Source organism: Haematobia irritans, chromosome 4 (genome assembly GCF_050003625.1).
Source record: "Haematobia irritans isolate KBUSLIRL chromosome 4, ASM5000362v1, whole genome shotgun sequence".
Taxonomy (NCBI): Eukaryota; Metazoa; Arthropoda; class Insecta; order Diptera; family Muscidae; genus Haematobia; species Haematobia irritans.
In genome coordinates, this window is record NC_134400.1 from 34,329,157 (window position 1) to 34,348,818 (window position 19,662).

At 26.2% G+C, this 19,662-nt stretch overlaps 1 protein-coding gene across 1 annotated transcript; it reads right to left on the reverse strand.

The window, feature by feature from the left end:
* Nucleotides 1-15,401: 15,401 nt before the first annotated feature.
* On the reverse strand, nucleotides 15,402-16,204 carry Tom (Twin of m4). The gene has a single exon (XM_075304712.1). It carries the CDS (start codon nucleotides 16,091-16,093, stop codon nucleotides 15,617-15,619), a length of 477 nt encoding a protein of 158 aa, XP_075160827.1. The 5' UTR covers nucleotides 16,094-16,204; the 3' UTR covers nucleotides 15,402-15,616.
* Nucleotides 16,205-19,662: the final 3,458 nt, after the last annotated feature.

Here is a 19,662-nt window from a genome sequence, read left to right on the forward strand (position 1 = left end):
TACTCTAGAAAATTTTGTCAAAATTTACATCTTTAGAAAATTTTCTTAAAACTTACACGCAAAGAAAAAAACGTTTTGGAAAACTTGTACCGAAAACGTTTTTCTTTTGTTGGAGTTTTTTGAATTGCTTCGAAAAGTATACACTTTTATCACCAAAAAATTTCGTTTGTTACAAAATTTTTATTTTTTCAATAAAACAAGTTATTTTCGAACCAACAACACAGTCCATTTCGTTTATATCAAACACTGTTCTTTTCTGACTTTAGGTCTTTAATAAGACACATTTTACAGTTCATAGTAAAAATTTAATATAGTAGAATGTAATGTTGAACATTTTTTCGGAATCTACCGACCATATCTGGAATATAACAGATTAGCTGATAAGTCCCCGATCTGACACATAGATGGCGTCGCTAGTATTAAATGCATATTATTTTTATATAGTACCAACCTTCAACTGATTCGTGTCAAAATTTGACGTCTGTAAGTCAATTAGTTTATGAGATAGAGCGTCTTTTGTGAAGCAATTTTGTTATTGTGAAAAAAAAATGGAAAAAAGGAATTTCGTGTTTTGATAAAATACTGTTTTCTGAAGGGAAAAAATACGGTGGAAGCAAAAACTTGGCTTGATAATGAGTTTCCGGACTCTGTCCCAGGGAAATCAACAATAATTGATTGGTATGCAAAATTCAAGCGTGGGGAAATGAGCACGGAGGACGGTGAACGCAGTGGACGCCTGAAAGAGGTGGTTACCGACGAAAACATCAAAAAAATCCACAAAATGATTTTGAATGGCCGTAAAATGAAGTTGATTGAGATAGCAGAGGCCTTAAAGATATCAAAGGAACGTGTTGGTATTATCATTCATCAATATTTGGATATACGGAAGCTCTGTGCAAAATGGGTGCTGCGCGAGTTCACATTTGACCAAAACAACAACTTGTTGATGATTCTGAGCGGTTTTTGCAGCTGTTAACTCGTAAAACACCCGACTTTTTCCGTCGATATATGACAATGGATGAAACATGGATCCATCACTACACTCCTGAGTCCAATCGACAGTCGGCTGAGTGGACAGCGACCGGTGAACCGTCTCCGAAGCGTGGAAAGACTCAAAAGTCCGCTGGCAAAGTAATGGCCTCGGTTTTTTGGGATGCGCATGGAATAATTTTTATCGATTATCTTGAGAAGGGAAAAACCATCAATAGTGACTATTATATGGCGTTATTGGAGCGTTTGAAGGTCGAAATCGCTGCAAAACGGCCCCATATGAAGAAGAAAAAAGTGTTGTTCCACCAAGACAACGCACCGTGCCACAAGTCATTGAGAACAATGGCAAAAATTCATGAATTGGCCTTCGAATTGCTTTCCACCCACCCACCGTATTCTCTAGATCTGGCCTCCAGCGACTTTTTCTTGTTCTCAGACCTCAAAAGGATGCTCGCAGGGAAAAAATTTGGCTGCAATGAAGAGATGATCGCCGAAACTGAGACCTATTTTGAGGCAAAACCGAAGGAGTACTACCAAAATGGTATCAAAAAATTGTAAGGTCGTTATAATCGTTGTATCCCTCTTGAAGGAACTATGTTGAATAAAACAAACGAATTTTGACAAAAAAAAAAATGTGTTTTTCTTTGTTAGACCGGGAACTTGTCAGCCAATCTGTTCTGTAAAAAAAAAAAACTTTGGTCGAAGCAGGGGTCGAACCCACGACCCTTGGCATGCAAGTCGGACGTAGCAACCACTGCTCCACGGTGCCCAACTAAATGTATTTTTCTGTTAAATAAACTTTGTTTAATCGGCTCGTGGGCGCCGCAAGCTATGCCATATAAATATAACTTATATGGGTAATTGTCTATTGATGACAATAACGGCTACATAGCTCAGAGGATAGTGTGTTGGCTTACAAAGTGCATGGTCCGCGGTTCGATTCTCCGTCCAGGCGAAAGGTAAAAAAATTGTAAAAATTTATAAAATCGTATAATTTCTTCTACATTGTTGGTATTACAGAAAAAGGTGCTAAGAACTAAAAAACTTCGTGGAAGTAAGAAAGATGTGAAGGAAAATGCAATTAGCTAGAAAAAATTTTTTTTGAGTTAGTCTTTATGCAATTGTTTTTACATCCTGGAAACGAATAAACGTTTATTGCAAAAAGTATATACTTTTCTTCCAAATGCACTTCCTTTCAACGAAAAGCAAATGAGAAACGAACTTTGTTTGTCTAAAATTTCGTTTGGGAGGAAAGAATTATTTTTTTGCGTGTACATCTTTAGAAAATTTTGTCAAAATTTTACTTCTCTAGAAAATTTCAACAAAACTTTATTTCTCTAGAAAATTTTGTCACAATTTTATTTCTCTAGAAAATTTCAACAAAACTTTATTTCTCTAGAAAATTTTGTCAAAATTTTATTTCCCCAGAAAATTTTGTCAAAATTGTCAACTGTAGAAATTTTTGTCAACATTTTATTTTCCTAGAAAATTTTATTTCTACAAAAAATTTTGTCAAAATTTACATCCAAATTTTGTCAAAATTTTATTTCTGTTGGTTTTTTCCTTTAATCATTGTTGTTGTTTTTTGATTTCAGCTTAAAACCATGTATTGACTAAACTACAAGTGTAGCTTAACCATCAGAGGGAAAGAATGTTTGTCAAATTTATTTGGGCAAAGCCCTATATACTGCAAGATGGTTGGATGGACGCACGTTTCGGAATTACCACATTCCTCATTAGCATCCTCTACTTGCAGTAAAACTATCAACCAATTATCAGAATAAATTCAGGCAATTCATTAAACCCAACAATGAACCACACTTGAGCCTTCCGAAAAAAGGTTTTACATGATAGCCGGCTTATGCCGAAATAAATTCGTACAAACATATCTCTTTTCCTTTGCCACCGTCAAATCATCGATATAAGATATGCTTGTACGAATTTATTTCGGCATAAGCCGGCTATCATGTAAAACCTTTTTCGGAAGGTTCAAGTGTGGTTTACTTTTGGGTTTAGGTTAGGTGGCAGCCCAATGTATCAGGCTCACTTAGATTATTCAGTCCATTGTGATACCACATTGGTTAACTTCTCTCTTATCACTGAGTGCTGCCCGATTCCATGTTAAGCTCAATGACAAGGGACCTCCTTTTTATAGCCGAGTCCGAACGGCGTTCCACATTGCAGTGAAACCACTTAGAGAAGCTTTGAAACAGTCAGAAATGTCACCAGCATTACTGAGGTGGGATAATCCACCGCTGAAAAACTTGTTTGGTGTTCGGTCGAAGCAGGAATCGAACGCACGACCTTGTGTATGCAAGGCGGGCATGCTAACCATTACACCAAGGTGGCACTTTTGGGTTTAGTGAACTGCCTGAATTTATTCTGATAATTGGTTGATAGTTTTGCTGCAAGTAGAGGATGCTGATGAGGAATGTGGTATTTCCGAAACGTGCGTCCATCCAACCATCTTGCAGTCTATAGGGCTTTGCCCAAATAAATTTGACAAACATTCTTTTGCTCTGTTGGTTAAGCTACACTTGTAGCTTAGTCAATGCATGGTTTTAAGCTGAAATTAAAAAAACAACAACAAAATTTTATTTCTATAGAAAATTTTGTCAAAATTTACATCCATAGAAAATCTTGTCAAAATTTTATTGTGTCAAAGTTTTATTTCTCTAAAAAATTTTGTCAAAATTTTATTTCTCTCGAAAATTTTGTCAAAATTTACATCTTTAGAAAATTTTCTTAAAATTTACATCCATAGACAATTTTGACAAAATTTTATTTCTATAGAAAATTTTGTCAAAATTTACATCTTTAGAACTTATTGTCAAAATTTACCTCTATAGAAAATTTTGTCAATTTTTTTAAACAATTTTGTCACAATTGTATATCTCTAGAAAATTTTGTTAAAATTTTATTTCTCTAGAAAATGTTGACTAAATTTTATTTCTCTAGAAAATTTTGTCAAAATTTACACCCATAGAAATTTTTGTCAAAATTTATTTCTCTAGAAAATGTTGTCAAAATTTTATTTCCCTAGAAAATGTTGTCAAATATTTATTTATTTTAGAAAATTTTATCAAAATGTTATTTCTATAGAAAATTTTGTCGAAATTGTCAAATCTAGAAAATTTTTTCTCAAAATTTTATTTCTCTAGAAAATTTTGCCAATATTTTATTACTATAGAAAATTGTGCCAAAAAATGTTGTAAAAAATTTATTTATTTTAGAAAATTTTGTCAAAATGTTATTTCTTTTGACAATTTTGTAAAAATTTTATTTCTCTAGAAAATTTTGTCAAAATGTTATTTCTCAGGAAAACTTTTTCAAAATTTTATTTCAATAGAAAATGTTGCTAAGTTTGTTTTTCATATCATTCTAATGGGAGCTTATTGGACTGGATGATTTATATATACAGAAAATTATATTTTTTTGTCTATACAAATTTTGTCAAAATTGTATTTCAGACTTGGCTTGCGGATTAGGTACGTGATGTCAATATATGGTCTCCAACGATTAAGCAAGCATGATTCCATATCAGTTCATAATTATATATATAGGCCCCATATAAACCGACTCCCAGATTTTGCTTGCGGATCCTCTTGGAAAAGCAAATTTCATCCGATCCGGTTGAAATTTGGTACGTGATGGTTTTAACAAATCATACAAACATTGGTCCATGTCGAATATTAACTCTCCTGCAGGCCTCCTAGAAAAAGGCCTTTACGTATACCTCTCCCAACCCTCCGGCTATGGCATGTTTGCAATTTTTAACCAGTACAGTTTTTGGGTTGTTTTTTAAGTTTTCCACTGTCTCATGTAATCTTAGATTGTGTGTAGAGCTTTTTGATGTGCAAAATTTTTGCTTAATTTTTTTTCTGGTTTTGTTTCAGTGTTCTGATGAGCCTTTTTTGCTTGGACGATGTCTTTTTTTAGTTGGGATTCTTTTGATTGTGGCTGTGTTATTATGAATTGGTGAAGCTCAACTCTTTCATATAAATTTGAAGTGTCAATTTCTAAAATGGCCTTGTTGGCTCGCTTTTTGTTGGTAGTTTTATTTTTCAGAATTGTCTATGTGGTTATTTTTGTTCTTTTCAAATTAAGGGTTTAATTATGTAATAGGATATATGACGAACAGTAATCCAAGACAAGTTTGGAATTTTTTTTTGTATTAAAAAGAACAAATTGTAGAGTGTGTAGAAAAAACCTTAAAGAATAATTGGCGAAAAACAACAACACGAAAGTGAGACTTAATTAAGATGAAATTAATAAGGGCACATTGAAACCTTATCTATGGTTATGGGAGAAATATTTTAACCCGATTCCATTTGCGATAGATATATATTTAATTGACATATTTTTAGTTTTAAAAAATATGTCAATTAAATCAGAACAATTCTGTGTGTCATATTTTAACCCGATTCCATTTGCGATAGGTATATAATTATTGATATATTTTTAATTTTAAAAAAATATGTCAATTAAATCAGAACAATTCTTTGTGTCACATTTGAAGGAGTTTAGTGCAAATAAAATCTTGTCAAAACTTTATATTTATAGAAAATTTTGCCAAAATTAAAATTTATATAGAGAATTTTGTCGAAAGTTTATTTATATATAAACATTTTTTTTGTTTCAAAATTTTATTTCTATAGAATGTTCAATACAAATAAAATTTTAACAACATTTCCAAATTTTATTTCTATCGAAAATTTTGTCAAAATTATATTTCTATAGAAAATTTTGTCAAAATTGTATTCCTAAAGAATTTTTTGTCAAAATTGTATTTCTATAGAAATTTTTGTCAAAATATTTGTTCTATAGATAATTTTGTTAATATTTTATTTCTATAGAAAATGTTGTAAAAATTTTGTATCTAAAGAACATTTTGTTAAAACTTTATTTCTATAGAAAATGTTGTTAAAATTTTATGTCTACAGAAAATTTTGTCAAAATTTTATTTCAATTGAAAATTTTGTCAAAATTTTATTTCTACGGAAAATTTTACCAAAATTTTATTTCTATAAACAATTTTGTCAAAATTTTATTTCTATAGAAAATTTTGTCAAAATTTTATTTCAATGGAAAATTTTGAAAAGATTTTATTTCTATGAAAATTTTTGACAAAATTTTATTTCCATAAACAATTTTGTCAAAATTTTATTTCTATAGAAAATTTTGTCAAAATTTTATTTCAATGGAAAATTTTGACAAAATTTTATTTCTATGGAAAATTTTGACAAAATTTTATTTCTATAGAAAAGTTTGTCAAAATTTTTTATCTACAGAAAATTTTATCAGAAATAACATTTTCTATAGATAATTTTGTTAAAGTTTTATTTGTATAGAACATTTTTTCAAAATTTCATTTCTATACAAAATTTTGTCAGAATTTTCTTACTATACAAAATTTTGTCAGAATTTTCTTACTATAGAAAATTTTGTCAAAATTTTATTTCTATAGAAAGTTGTGCCAAAACAACAACAACAACCCACTCCAATGAAAACTATTTGTATAAAGTCGATAGTTTGCTTCGTTCTAGAGTTAGCGTGATTTCAACAGAGGAACGACATTGCTCGACAGACATACTTTATGGTATCTGAGACTAATATTTTGGTGTGTTAGAAACGAAATGATAAAATTAGTATACCTCCCATTTTATGATGGAGGGTATTAAAATTATTTTTTGTTTGTTACAACACTCGTTAACTGCTTCTTATTCTTCTCTGTCTCGTCTGTCTCATTACCATTCAATACAAAATATGATCGACCTTTGATGATCCTCGCGTTGGAAAATGATAACGTGTTCATCATGTAGCCATATTGTAAAATTTCATTAGAGGCCTATGAAAAACAAAATAAAAAAGTAGTTTGCTCCCATTTGAAATGCATACAAAATCCATTTTCGTTTGTCCAGCGTCAAGATACTTCTTTTTTTATTTATTTAAATTTATGGACATTTGAGCGATAAGTTTCATGTCTACAAAAGAATCTTTAAAACCAAAGAACTGTAGAAAATGATATACTTTTCAATGGGGAATTTCCCATTATTCTGAAATATAAATTTCTATAGAAATAAAATTCTGACAAAAATTTTCTATAAAAATAAAAATTTGACAAAATTTTCTATAGACATAAAATGTTGACAAAATTTTCTATAGACATAAAATGTTGACAAAATTTTCTATAGAAATAAAATGTTGACAAAATTTTCTCTAAAAATAAAATTTTGACAAAATTTTCCTTAAAACTACAATTTTGACAAAATTTTCTATAGAAAAAAAAATTGATAAAATTTTCTGCAGAAATAAAATTTTGACTAAATTCTCAATAAAAATATAATTTTGAGAAAATTTTCTATAAAAAGAAACTTTTGACTAAATTTTCTATATAAATAAAAATTTTGACATATTCTATAAAAATAAAATTTTGACAAAATTTTCTATAAAAATAAAATTTTGACTAAATTTTCTATAGAAATAAAAATTTGACCAGATTTTCTATAGAAATAAAATTTTGATAAAATTTTCTATAAAAATAAAATTTGGACTAAATTTTCTATAAAAATAAAATTTGGACTAAATTTTCTATATAAAGAAAAACATTTTTGAAAACATTTTCTATAGAAATAAAATTTTGACAAAATTTTCTATAGATATAAAATTTTCTATAGAAATAAAATTCTGACAAAAACTTTCTATAAAAATAAAAATTTGACAAAATTTTCTATAGACATAAAATGTTGACAAAATAAAATTTAGACAAAATTTTCTCTGAAAATAAAATTTTGACAAAATTTTCTATAGCAAAAAAATTGATAAAATTTTCTATAGAAATAAAATTTTGACTAATTCTCAATAAAAATATAATTTTGAGAATATTTTCTACAGAAATAAAATTTTGACAAAAATTTTCAGTAAAAATAAAATTTTGACTACATTTTCTATCGAAATAAAATTTTGACTAAATTTTCTATAGAAATAAAATTTTGACTAAACTTTCTATAGAAATAAAATTTTGACCTGATTTTCTATAGAAATAAAAATTTGACAAAATTTTCTATATAAATTTTGACAACATTTTCTATAGAAACAAAATTTTGACAAAATTTTCTTTAGAAATCAAAATTTGACAAAATTTTCTAGAGAAATAAAATTTTGACTAAATTTTCTATAGAAATAAAATTTTGACCAGATTTTCTGTAGAAATAAAATTTTGATAAAATTTTCTATAAAAATAAAATTTTGACAAAATTTTCTAGAGAAATAAAATTTTGACTAAATTTTCTATAGAAATAAAATTTTGACCAGATTTTCTGTAGAAATAAAATTTTGATAAAATTTTCTATAAAAATAAAATTTTGACTAAATTTTCTATAGAAATAAAATTTAGACAAAATTTTCTATAAAAATAAAATTTTGACAAAATTTTCTATAAAAATAAAATTTTGACTAAGTTTTCTATAGAAATAAAATTTTGAATAAATTTTCTACAGAAATAAAATTTTGACCAGATTTTCTTTAACAATAAAATTTTGATAAAATTTTCTATAAAAATAAAATTTTGACTAAGTTTTCTATAGAAATAAAATTTTGACTAAATTTTCTATATAAATAAAATTTTGATAAAATTTTCTATAAAAATAAAATTTGGACTAAATTTTCTATATAAAGAAAAAAATTTTTGAAAACATTTTCTATAGAAATAAAATTTTGACAAAATTTTCTATAGATATAAAATTTTCTATAGAAATAAAATTCTGACAAAAACTTTCTATAAAAATAAAAATTTGACAAAATTTTCTATAGACATAAAATGTTGACAAAATAAAATTTAGACAAAATTTTCTCTGAAAATAAAATTTTGACAAAATTTTCTATAGCAAAAAAATTGATAAAATTTTCTATAGAAATAAAATTTTGACTAATTCTCAATAAAAATATAATTTTGAGAATATTTTCTACAGAAATAAAATTTTGACAAAAATTTTCAGTAAAAATAAAATTTTGACTACATTTTCTATCGAAATAAAATTTTGACTAAATTTTCTATAGAAATAAAATTTTGACTAAACTTTCTATAGAAATAAAATTTTGACCTGATTTTCTATAGAAATAAAAATTTGACAAAATTTTCTATATAAATTTTGACAACATTTTCTATAGAAATAAAATTTTGACAAAATTTTCTTTAGAAACCAAATTTGACAAAATTTTCTAGAGAAATAAAATTTTGACTAAATTTTCTATAGAAATAAAATTTTGACCAGATTTTCTGTAGAAATAAAATTTTGATAAAATTTTCTATAAAAATAAAATTTTGACAAAATTTTCTAGAGAAATAAAATTTTGACTAAATTTTCTATAGAAATAAAATTTTGACTAAATTTTCTACAGAAATAAAATTTTGACCAGATTTTCTTTAACAATAAAATTTTGATAAAATTTTCTATTAAAAATAAAATTTTGACTAAGTTTTCTATAGAAATAAAATTTTGACTAAATTTTCTATATAAATAAAATTTTGACAACATTTGCTATAAAAATAAAATTTTGACAAAATCTATATATATAAAATTCAAATTATGTTTGTTTATTTGTTTGTTTGTTTGTTTGTTTATTTGTATGTTCCGGGTTGGCGCGAAAACGGCTGAACCGATTTACTTGAAACTTTCAGAGATCGTGGGGGGCACTCATGTGCTGAAAATAGGGTACCTCATTTTTTGACATATGGTCGCGGAGAGGAACCTCCCCTTTGTCCGACTTTTTGAAAATTAGACCAAAGTTGACCGATTTGCTTGAAATTTTCATTGAAGGTTGGGGTTGGCATCTAGACAAAGATCCGCTACTTTATATTTCGATATTTGGTGGCGGAGGGGACCTTCCCTTTGTTCGACTTTTTTTAAAGTACAGCGAAAAAACTAAAATTCTCTAAATTATCTGAGATTTACAGAGAACATATGGTGAGGTTATGGAATTAATATGGTGTACCTGATGATTTCATATGTGGACGGGGAGGGGGACCTCCCCCTTGCCCTACTTTTTGAAACTTGGAATAAAATTGTGCGATTTGCTTGAAATTTTCATTGAATGTTGGGGTTGGCATTTAGACAAAAATCCGCTACATTATTTTTCGATATTTGGTCGGGGAGGAGGACCACCCATTTGCCCGACTTTTTTGTTAAAGTACAGTGAAAACAAAACTAAACTCCCCCGACTGAAATTTTACGGAAAAAATGGGTGAGGTTATGAAATTTATATCAGGTTCTTAATTTTTTAATATTTGGTCGGGGAAAAATAAAAGGGCATAGGGAGACATCCGCTTCTCTTAAGTATGTTACATACAGAGAAACCATTAAACTTTACCAAATTTACAGAGGACTGGGGAGAGGTTACGATATTAATAGTTGATACCTGATTTTGTGATATTTGGACGGCTTATAATTTGCCTTTAGGCTTATAATTTGCTTGACATTTTCTGGGACTTTTACAAAAGATACGCTACATCACTTTTCGATATTTGGTCGGGGAGGAGATCCTCCTCTAAAACTGCAAAAAGAACAAAGATTCTTAAGTTTTCTTGAAATTTACAAAAGCAGTGGGGGAAGGTTATGAACGAAGAGGCACCTTTCTTGCCCCACACTTGAAGGAAAGTTTCACGAATTTTCAGGGAAGGTTAGGGGTGCTATTCACTACGATGTTTGTCGATATTGTATCGGGGAAAGTGACGTCCCTTTAAAACAATAGAGCAAAATTTAAACATCTCCGATCTACTTGAAATTTACAGGGAACGTGGGAGGAGGTGATTAAATTTATACATGATTTTTAAATTAGTATATGATTTTTCGATATCTGGTTGGGGAAGGGGAAAATTGAAATAAACTTTGTCGATTTACTTCGATAGAATTTATAGGGACCATTGAGTAGTTGTGAAATTAATATAGGGTACGTGATAGTCCGATATCAGGTGGGAGTGGAGCGAAGGTGGTTTCCCTTTTGTCCGTTTTTTTTTTTAAATTGAAAGTAGAGGGTTGTCCGTAAAGGGGAACTCGGTACATAATTTTATTATTTTTGCACAAGCTTCTGCCAGACTTCTTTTTAGTAAAGAACTTAAATTTACATGAAATTGGGAGCCAACATAGAGGATGCATGCATTTTCCAACATTTTAGCAAATGTTAATGTGGTAACATTTTTTACTACTTTTGCTTTTTCCGATTTATTGGATGGGAAACAGTAATTCTTTGTATGTTATTATAATATAGTGCTTAATATTCAGATATGTTGAGGAGAAGGATACCTTTCCTTGACAAACCACTTAAAATTCACAAGAAATATAGAAGATTGTCCAACTACTTGAATACAGAACATTATTAAAAAAATTTGGAGGAAAGGGTACACCCTCTCCCCGACATCTTCCGTCCGATTTTACGAAAAAGATTTGAATTCTTTCAAACAAATCGGACTACTTGATTTGTTTGAAAGAATTCAAATCTTTTCGAATTTGTTTTCAGCACGAAGGATATGGTTGACTAAGTTCACGCAAAATGTTCCTACTAATATGCTTCGGAAGGCGCAGCGAAGTGGGCCGGATTACGCTAGTTTTCTATAAAAATAAAATTTTGACTAAGTTTTCTATAGAAATAAAATTTTGACTAAATTTTCTACAGAAATAAAATTTTGACCAGATTTTCTTTAAAATAAAATTTTGATAAAATTTTCTATAAAAATAAAATTTTGACAAAATTTTTATATAAATAAAATTTTGACAACATTTTCTATAAAAATAAAATTTTGATAAAATTTTCTATAAAAATAAAATTTTTACAAAATTTTTATATAAATAAAATTTTGACAATATTTTCTATAGAAATAAAATTTTGACAAAATTTTCTATAAAAATAAAATTTTGACAAAATGTTCTATAGAAATAAAAATTTTACAAAATTTTCTATAGAAATAAAATTTTGACAAGATTTTCTATTGAAATAAAATTTTGACAAAAATTTCTATAAAAATAAAATTTTGTCAAATATTTCTATAGAAATAAAAATTTGACAAAATTTTCTATAGAAAAGAATATGTAGTTTATACAGTCAGAGATGGATATTTCGATGTGTTACATCGTATAGTGGTGAGTATAGGTATCTTGAGAAAAGTGTAACATTTCCTTCGTTTAATGAAAAGTTTCTTTGTGATTAAAATAATGAGAAATTCCATTCTTTTGGACGAAGTGATTTCTTTCGGTGCAGTTTTATTGATGTTTACATATGTATTTTCTACGATATGCCTATCTATAAAATATATTGAAACGCCTGTATCTCTTTGTTTGTGCATTTCACTGCATTTTTAATATCCCTAAGAATAGTTTGTTATGTGTGTGCTTAGAATTAATTTTCATAGATTTTCAATGCAAGTCCCCAGTTGAAATGCCATCCATACAAATGCAAGAGGAGTATGATGGTTCATTCTTCTTTGGTTTGTTCGAGGGGGGTGTTTGTTTTTATTATTATTAGTTGTTTTTTTCACTTTACTTTAGTGGTGCTCAAAGTGATGACGTTCATATGCTGGAGTTGTTTTGCTTCTTTGTTTAATTGCCCCTAAGGTCTCAAATGTCATTGTAGAAGGAGGCAAATCGAGATTTATTTCGAATGTTTCAGTCAGGCTTATTTGATTATGTGTGTATGTCATAACATAGGGGTCGGTGGAAGCGGGGAGGGAGGGCTTGCTAATGTAAGATTATGTTGTATATGGAGTCCCGAGGAAATTGTGATATGCCTTCAAAATAAAGATTGTACACTGAAGAAAAAAGAAATTGTTTTACTGAACTGCATTACAAACATGATAAAAAAATGACAAACAAAAAATTTATTAAACATAATTATTATTATTAATTAATTAATTAAAAGAAGTATTGCTCAAACATCGTCCAGGCCGAAGCTAATGTACCCTCCTCCATAGATTAAGAAAAAATTCTACTAAAGCCTGTCATCCAAAGTCCAATGACTTGGGTTGTTGTAACAGTGCATATGGAAAATTTTGTCAAAAATTTTATTTCTATAGATTTTTTTTTAATATTTTATTTCTATAGAAAATTTTGTAAAATTTTTTTTCTATAGAACTTTTTTTCAAAATTTTATTTATATAGAAAATTTTATCAAGATTTTATTTCGATAGAAAATTTTGTCAAAAATTTATTTCTATAAAAAATTTTGTCAAAATTTTATATCTATGGAAAATTTTGTCAAAATTTTATTTCTATAGAGGATTTCGTCAACATTTTAGTTCTATAAAAAAATTTTGTAAAAATTTGTCAAAATTTTATTTCCATAGAAAATGTTGTCAAAATTTTATTTCTATATCAAGCTTCAAAATTTTATATCTATAGCATTTTTTCAATATTTTATTTCTATAGAAAATGTTGTCAAAATTTTATTTCTATAGCAAATTTTCTTCAAAATTTTATATCTATAGAATTTTTTCAAAATTGTATTTCTATAGAAAATGTTATCAGAATTTTATTTCTGTAGAAAATTCTGTCCAAATTTTATTTCTATAGAAAATTTTGTGAAAACAAACCTAATATTCAAAATTTTATTTCTATAAAAAAATTTGTCAAAATTTTATTTCTATAAAAAATTTTGTCAAATTTGTCATAATTTTATTTCTATAGAAAATGTTGTCAAGGTCGAAAACTGTTCTGTTTATTTTCATAATTCATTATGATTGTAAATATATAAATAAATAAATAGAAAATTTGTCAATATAATACTTCTATAGAAAATTTTCCCAATATTTTATTTCTATTGAAAATTTTGCCAAAATTTTATTTTTATAGAAATTTTTGTAAAAATTATATTTGTACAGAAAATTTTGTTAAAATTTGATTTATGTAGAAAATTTGGTCAGAATTTTATTTCTATAGAAAATTTTGTGAAAACAAACCTAATATACAAAGTTTTATTTCTATAAAAAATTTTGTCAAAATTTTATTTGTATAAAAAATTTTGTCAATATTTTTTTCCTATACAAAATTTTATTTCTTAAGAAAAGTTTGCCTAAATTTTATTTCTAGAGAAAATTTTGTCAAAAACTTTATTTCTATAGAAAATTTTCTTCGAAATTTTGAAAATTTGGTCAAAATTTAATTCTATAGAAAAATTTATCAAAATTTTATTTCTATATAGAATTTTGTTTAAATTTAATTTCTTTAGAAAAATTTGCCAAAATTTTATTTGTATAGAAAATTTTGTAAAAATTTTATTTCTATAGAATTTTTGTAAAAATTTTATTTGTACAGAAAATGTTATCAAAATTTTATTTCTGTAGGAAATTTTGTACAAATTTTATTTCTATAGAAAATTTTGTGAAAACAAACCTAATATTCAAAATTTTATTTCTATAAAAAATTTTGTTAAAATTTTATTTGTATAAAAAAATTGTATAAAAAATGTTGTCAAAATTTTATTTCAACATTTTATTTCTTTAGAAAAATTTGCCAAAATTTTATTTCTAGGGAAAATTTTGTCAAAAACTTTATTTCTATAGAAAATTTTCTTCGAAATTTTATTTGTATAAAAATTTTCGGAAAATTTTATTCAAATATATAAAATTTCGTCAAAGTTTTATTTCTACAGAAAATTTTGTCAAAAGTTTATTTCTAAAGAACTTTTTTTTAGTTTTATCAAATTTTTATTTCTATAGAAAATTTTGTCAAAGTATTATTTCTATGGAAAATTTTGTCAAAGTTTTATTTCTATAGAAAATATTGTTAAAATTTTATTTCTATAAAATACTCTGTTAAAATTTTAATTCTATAAAAAATGTCGTCAAAATTTTATTTCTATAGAAAATTTTGTCAAAGTTTTATTTCAATAGAACTTTTTTTAAGTTTTGTTTCTATAGAAAATTATGTCAAAATTTTATTTCAATAGAAAATTTTGACTTAAGATCATTTTCACGTATACCAATCTGTATACCAATTCTTATATATTTTATTTTTCATTTCCCCTTTCCCCATTTTCATAGGTAATAAATAAAAAACCCAAAACAATTTTGTTTTTTCAATAAAAATTTTTAATATAAAAATTTGTTTATATTTAATTTTTTGTAAAAAAATTTTTGATTGTTTTCATATTTTTTTGAAAACCTCACAAAAAAACACTTAAAAAACTTAATTTTACATGGAAGACAAGGATCTTGTATAACTACTCTATATAAAACTAAATCCTAAATACTAATGGAAGACATTGATCATTTACACACACAAAAAAAATTGTAAATTAAATAAAATCACAATCAAAATATGTATACAACTATACAAAAAATAGTTATTATATAAGTTTTTAGTGGATGCTAAAGGCAATTGAATATCAATTATTATGACATTAGTGAATGTAATATATAAAAACACATTTTTATAATTTATATTTTTCTTTAAACGAAAAAAAGAAAACCTATAAAAACTAATATCACCACAAAATAAAAATTATAAAGCATTTACAACAAATTTTCTCATTTCAGGCACGAAATGTTATAATGAAAAGTTGCCTAAATTATTAAAGCTGATACCATCTTCTTCGTCACGAAACACAGATACACCAAAAAATACATGATTCCATTTCTTCAAGCCTGTGCCCATCGATCCAGTTGACAACGCATTTTCATTTCCTGCTGCTGGGCTATATCCATGGAGGTCCAAAAGAATGTACCACTATCGGTGCGGGCAAAATGTACAGGAATATAGTTTTGTTGCTGATTCACCGATACTACGTGTTGCTGGTGACCCTGATGGACAATAACGGCAGCATTGGCGGGACATTGACGAATTTCTGAATACAAACGTTGCTCCAAAGCTTCATTGGCCACATTATCTTGGGTTGCATGCAATGAGACGGGATCTTTGCGCATATCTTCGAGACTGGAATTGTATGTGTTTTGTTGAATTTCTGCCAGAGTTTTGCGCATGAGCTGTTTCTTCCGCACCAATCTCAGCAAAGGTTTCACCAACTTCTTAAGGCTACGCATAGCCATAGTGTGTTGATCTTTTTTGTTCATTTGTATTGTGGTATTGAATTTATATTCACGAGTCATGAAAGACATTTTGTGTAGTTGAAGTTTGTATTTTCTAAAGCGAGTTTAAAAATGTTCGAATTGAAATTTTAAAGAAATTTCAATGTTCTTTCTTCAATGTTTAGTATTCAACTGAGGACTATACGACAAGATCACTGGCTTTTATAGGTCTTTGCTGTAAAATTTAATACTCAGAGAAATTCTCTTTTATGCTCTGTTATTATGAGTATGTTGTTGATCAACCACCAATCAGCTTTAGTTTTCGAGGCAGGTGTTTTTTCCAAGTCTCTCTTTCTATGCTCTTCTCCTAATTTCCTATTGTTTCTTCTCTGGGTATTTTGTTTACTGTACTCACAAAGTAGCCTCTCTTCAAAATGTTTTATGGCTGTGCGAGAGTTTCTCTGAAAATGCTACCTGCTACTCTGACTTCTTGTCAGGGTTGATTTCGACAATGAGTTCGTTCTTAACTAAGTAGGAGGTCATTTTGTGTAATTTGATCTTCAGAAATTATCCCTAACGAGAGATTAACCTCAATCGTTGGTATAGGAAAAAATCCACTTAGAAAATGTTCTCTATTTTTTCCATCCTTGTTGATCTTGTATTGGAAGAGTTTATTTTTATTTCAAGTGTTTTGGTTTTTTCCTCAAGGAAAATATAAAGTTTCATTGAAAAAACAAAAAAATACAAAATACTCAAAGTGGATCCAATAAGGTTTCTTTGGGGACTAAAAAATTAGATTTTTACTCTACAACACACTGGAAAAATAGTAAATAATAGTGAAAACCATTTTCAATTAAAATCTTTGATGTAACTGAATTTGGAAACATATTCAATAAGACAAGTATATATGACAGAAAATGCGGACTGGCCGCAAAAAAATTCAGACAGACAGATTCTTCTAACAACGATTGCATTACCATATTCATTCAATAGTCAATCAATCACTATTGATTTTTGTGACTTTTTTTTATAGATGAATACTAATATCAGGAACCGAATGTTATGTGGGTTGGGTGAAAACTATGTATTAAAAATTATAAAATTTTTTAAAAATTATTTATTTGGCAAAATATTACAAAATTTTTTAATTCACAACCAAAACACTGACTCACGTTAAGGAAATAAAGGATAAAATGCACAAAGAAATAAAGTTTTTGCAAAATTTTCTATAGAAATAAAATTTTGGAAAAATTTTCTATAGGAATAATATTTTGAGAAAATTACTAAAGAAATAAAATTTTGACAAAATTTTCTATAGAATTAAAATTGTGGCAAATTTTTCTGTAGAAATAACATTTTTGCAAATTTTCTATAGAAATAAGATTTTGCAAATATTCTATAGAAAAACACTTTTATAAAAATTTCTATAGGAATAATATTTTGAGAAAATTACTATAGAAATAAAATTTTTACAAAATTTTCTATAGAAATAAAATTTTGGCAAAATTTTCTATAGAAATAAAGCTTTGGCAAAATTTTCTATAGAAATAAATTTTTGGCAAAATTTTCTATAGAAATAAAATTTTGACAAAATGTTCTATAGAAATAAAATGGTGACGAAAATTTTCTATAGAAAAAAAAATTATGACGAAAATTTTCTATAGAAATAAAATTTTGCCAACATTTTCTATAGAAATAAAATTTTGACAAAATTTTCTATAGAAATAGAATTTTGGCAAAATTTTCTATAGACATAAAACTTTGACAAAATTTTCTATAGCAAATAGATTTTGACAAAAATTTCCATAGAAATAAAATTTTGGCATAATTTTCTATAAAAATAAAATTGTGGCAAAATTTCCTATAGAAATAAAATTTTCACAAAATTCTCTATAGAAATAAAATTTTTGCAAATTTTCTATAGAAATAAAATTTTGGCAAATATTCTATAGAAAACTAACTAACTAACATTTTCTATAGAAAAAAATCTTGCTTTTCTATAGAAATAAAATCTTGCAAACATTTTCTATAGAAATAAAATCTTGCTAACATATTCTATAAAAATAAAATTTTGACAAAATTTTCTATCGAAATGAAATTCTCCATAGAATTAAAATTTTGGCACAATTTTCTACAGAAATAAAATTTTGAAAAAATTTTCTGTAGAATTAAAATTTTGGCACAATTTTCTACAGAAAACTAACTAACTAACATTTTCTATAGAAAAAAATCTTGCTAACATTTTCTATAAAAATAAAATTTTGACAAAATTTTCTATCGAAATGAAATTCTCCATAGAATTAAAATTTTGGCACAATTTTCTACAGAAATAAAATTTTTGCAAATTTTCTATAGAAATAAAATTTTGGCAACTTTTCTATAGAAAACTAACTAACTAACATTTTCTATAGAAAAAAATCTTGCTTTTCTATAGAAATAAAATCTTACTAACATTTTCTATAGAAACAAATCTTGCTAACATTTTCTATAGAAATAAAATCTTGCCAACATTTTCTATAGAAATAAAATTTTGACGAAATTTTCTATAGAAATAACATTTTGACAAATTTTTCTATAGAAATAAAATTTTGCCAAAGTTTCTATTGCAATAAAATTTTGACAAAATTTGCAATAGAAATAAAGTTTTCTATAGAAAACAATTTGACAAAAAATTATATAGAAAGAAAATTTTTGGCAAATTTTTCTATAGAAATAACGTATTGACAATTTTTTTTAAGAAATAAAATTTTGGAAAAATTTTTTATAGAAAAAAAAAAATTCTATAGAAATAAGATTTTGACAAATTTTTCTATAGAAATAAATTGTGACACAAATTTCCATAGAAATAAAATTTTAACAAAGTTTTCTACAGAAATAAAATTTTGGAACATTTTTTATAGAAATAAAAATTTGGCAAAATTTTCTATAGAAAAAAAATTTTGACAAACATTTTCTATAGAAATAAAATTTTGCCAAAATTTTCTATAGAAATAAAGTTTGGCAAAATTCTCTAAAGAAATACAATTTTGGCAAAATTTTCTATAGAAATAAAATGTTCGTTTTGTTTGTTATTATTTGGCTTCTCTTCAATCGTTATTGTTGTTTTTGATCTCAGCTTAAAGCCATGCATTGGCTAAACTACAAGTGTAGCTTAACCAACAGAGGAAAAGTATGTTGGCAAAATGTTCTATAGAAATAAAATTTTGGCAACATTTTCTATAGAAATAAAATTTTGACAAAAATTTTCTTTAGAAATAAAATTTTGGCAAAATTTTCTATAGACATAAAACAAAATTTTCTATAGAAATTAAATTTTGACAAAATTTTCCATAGAAATGAAATTTTGGCAAATTTTTCTATACAAATAAAATTGTGGCAAAATTTTCTATAGAAATACAATTTTGACAAAGTTTTCTATAGAAATAAAATTTTGGCAAAAGTGTCTATAGAAATAAAATTTTGCCAAATTTTTTATAGAAATAAAATTTTGACAAAATTTGCAATAGAAATAAAATTTTCTATAGAAAACAATTTGACAAAAAATTCTATAGAAATAAAATTTTAGGCAAATTTTTCTATAGAAATAACATATTAACAAATTTTTCTAAGAAAAAGAATTTTGGAAAAATTTTCTATAGAAAAAAAAAAATTTCTATAGA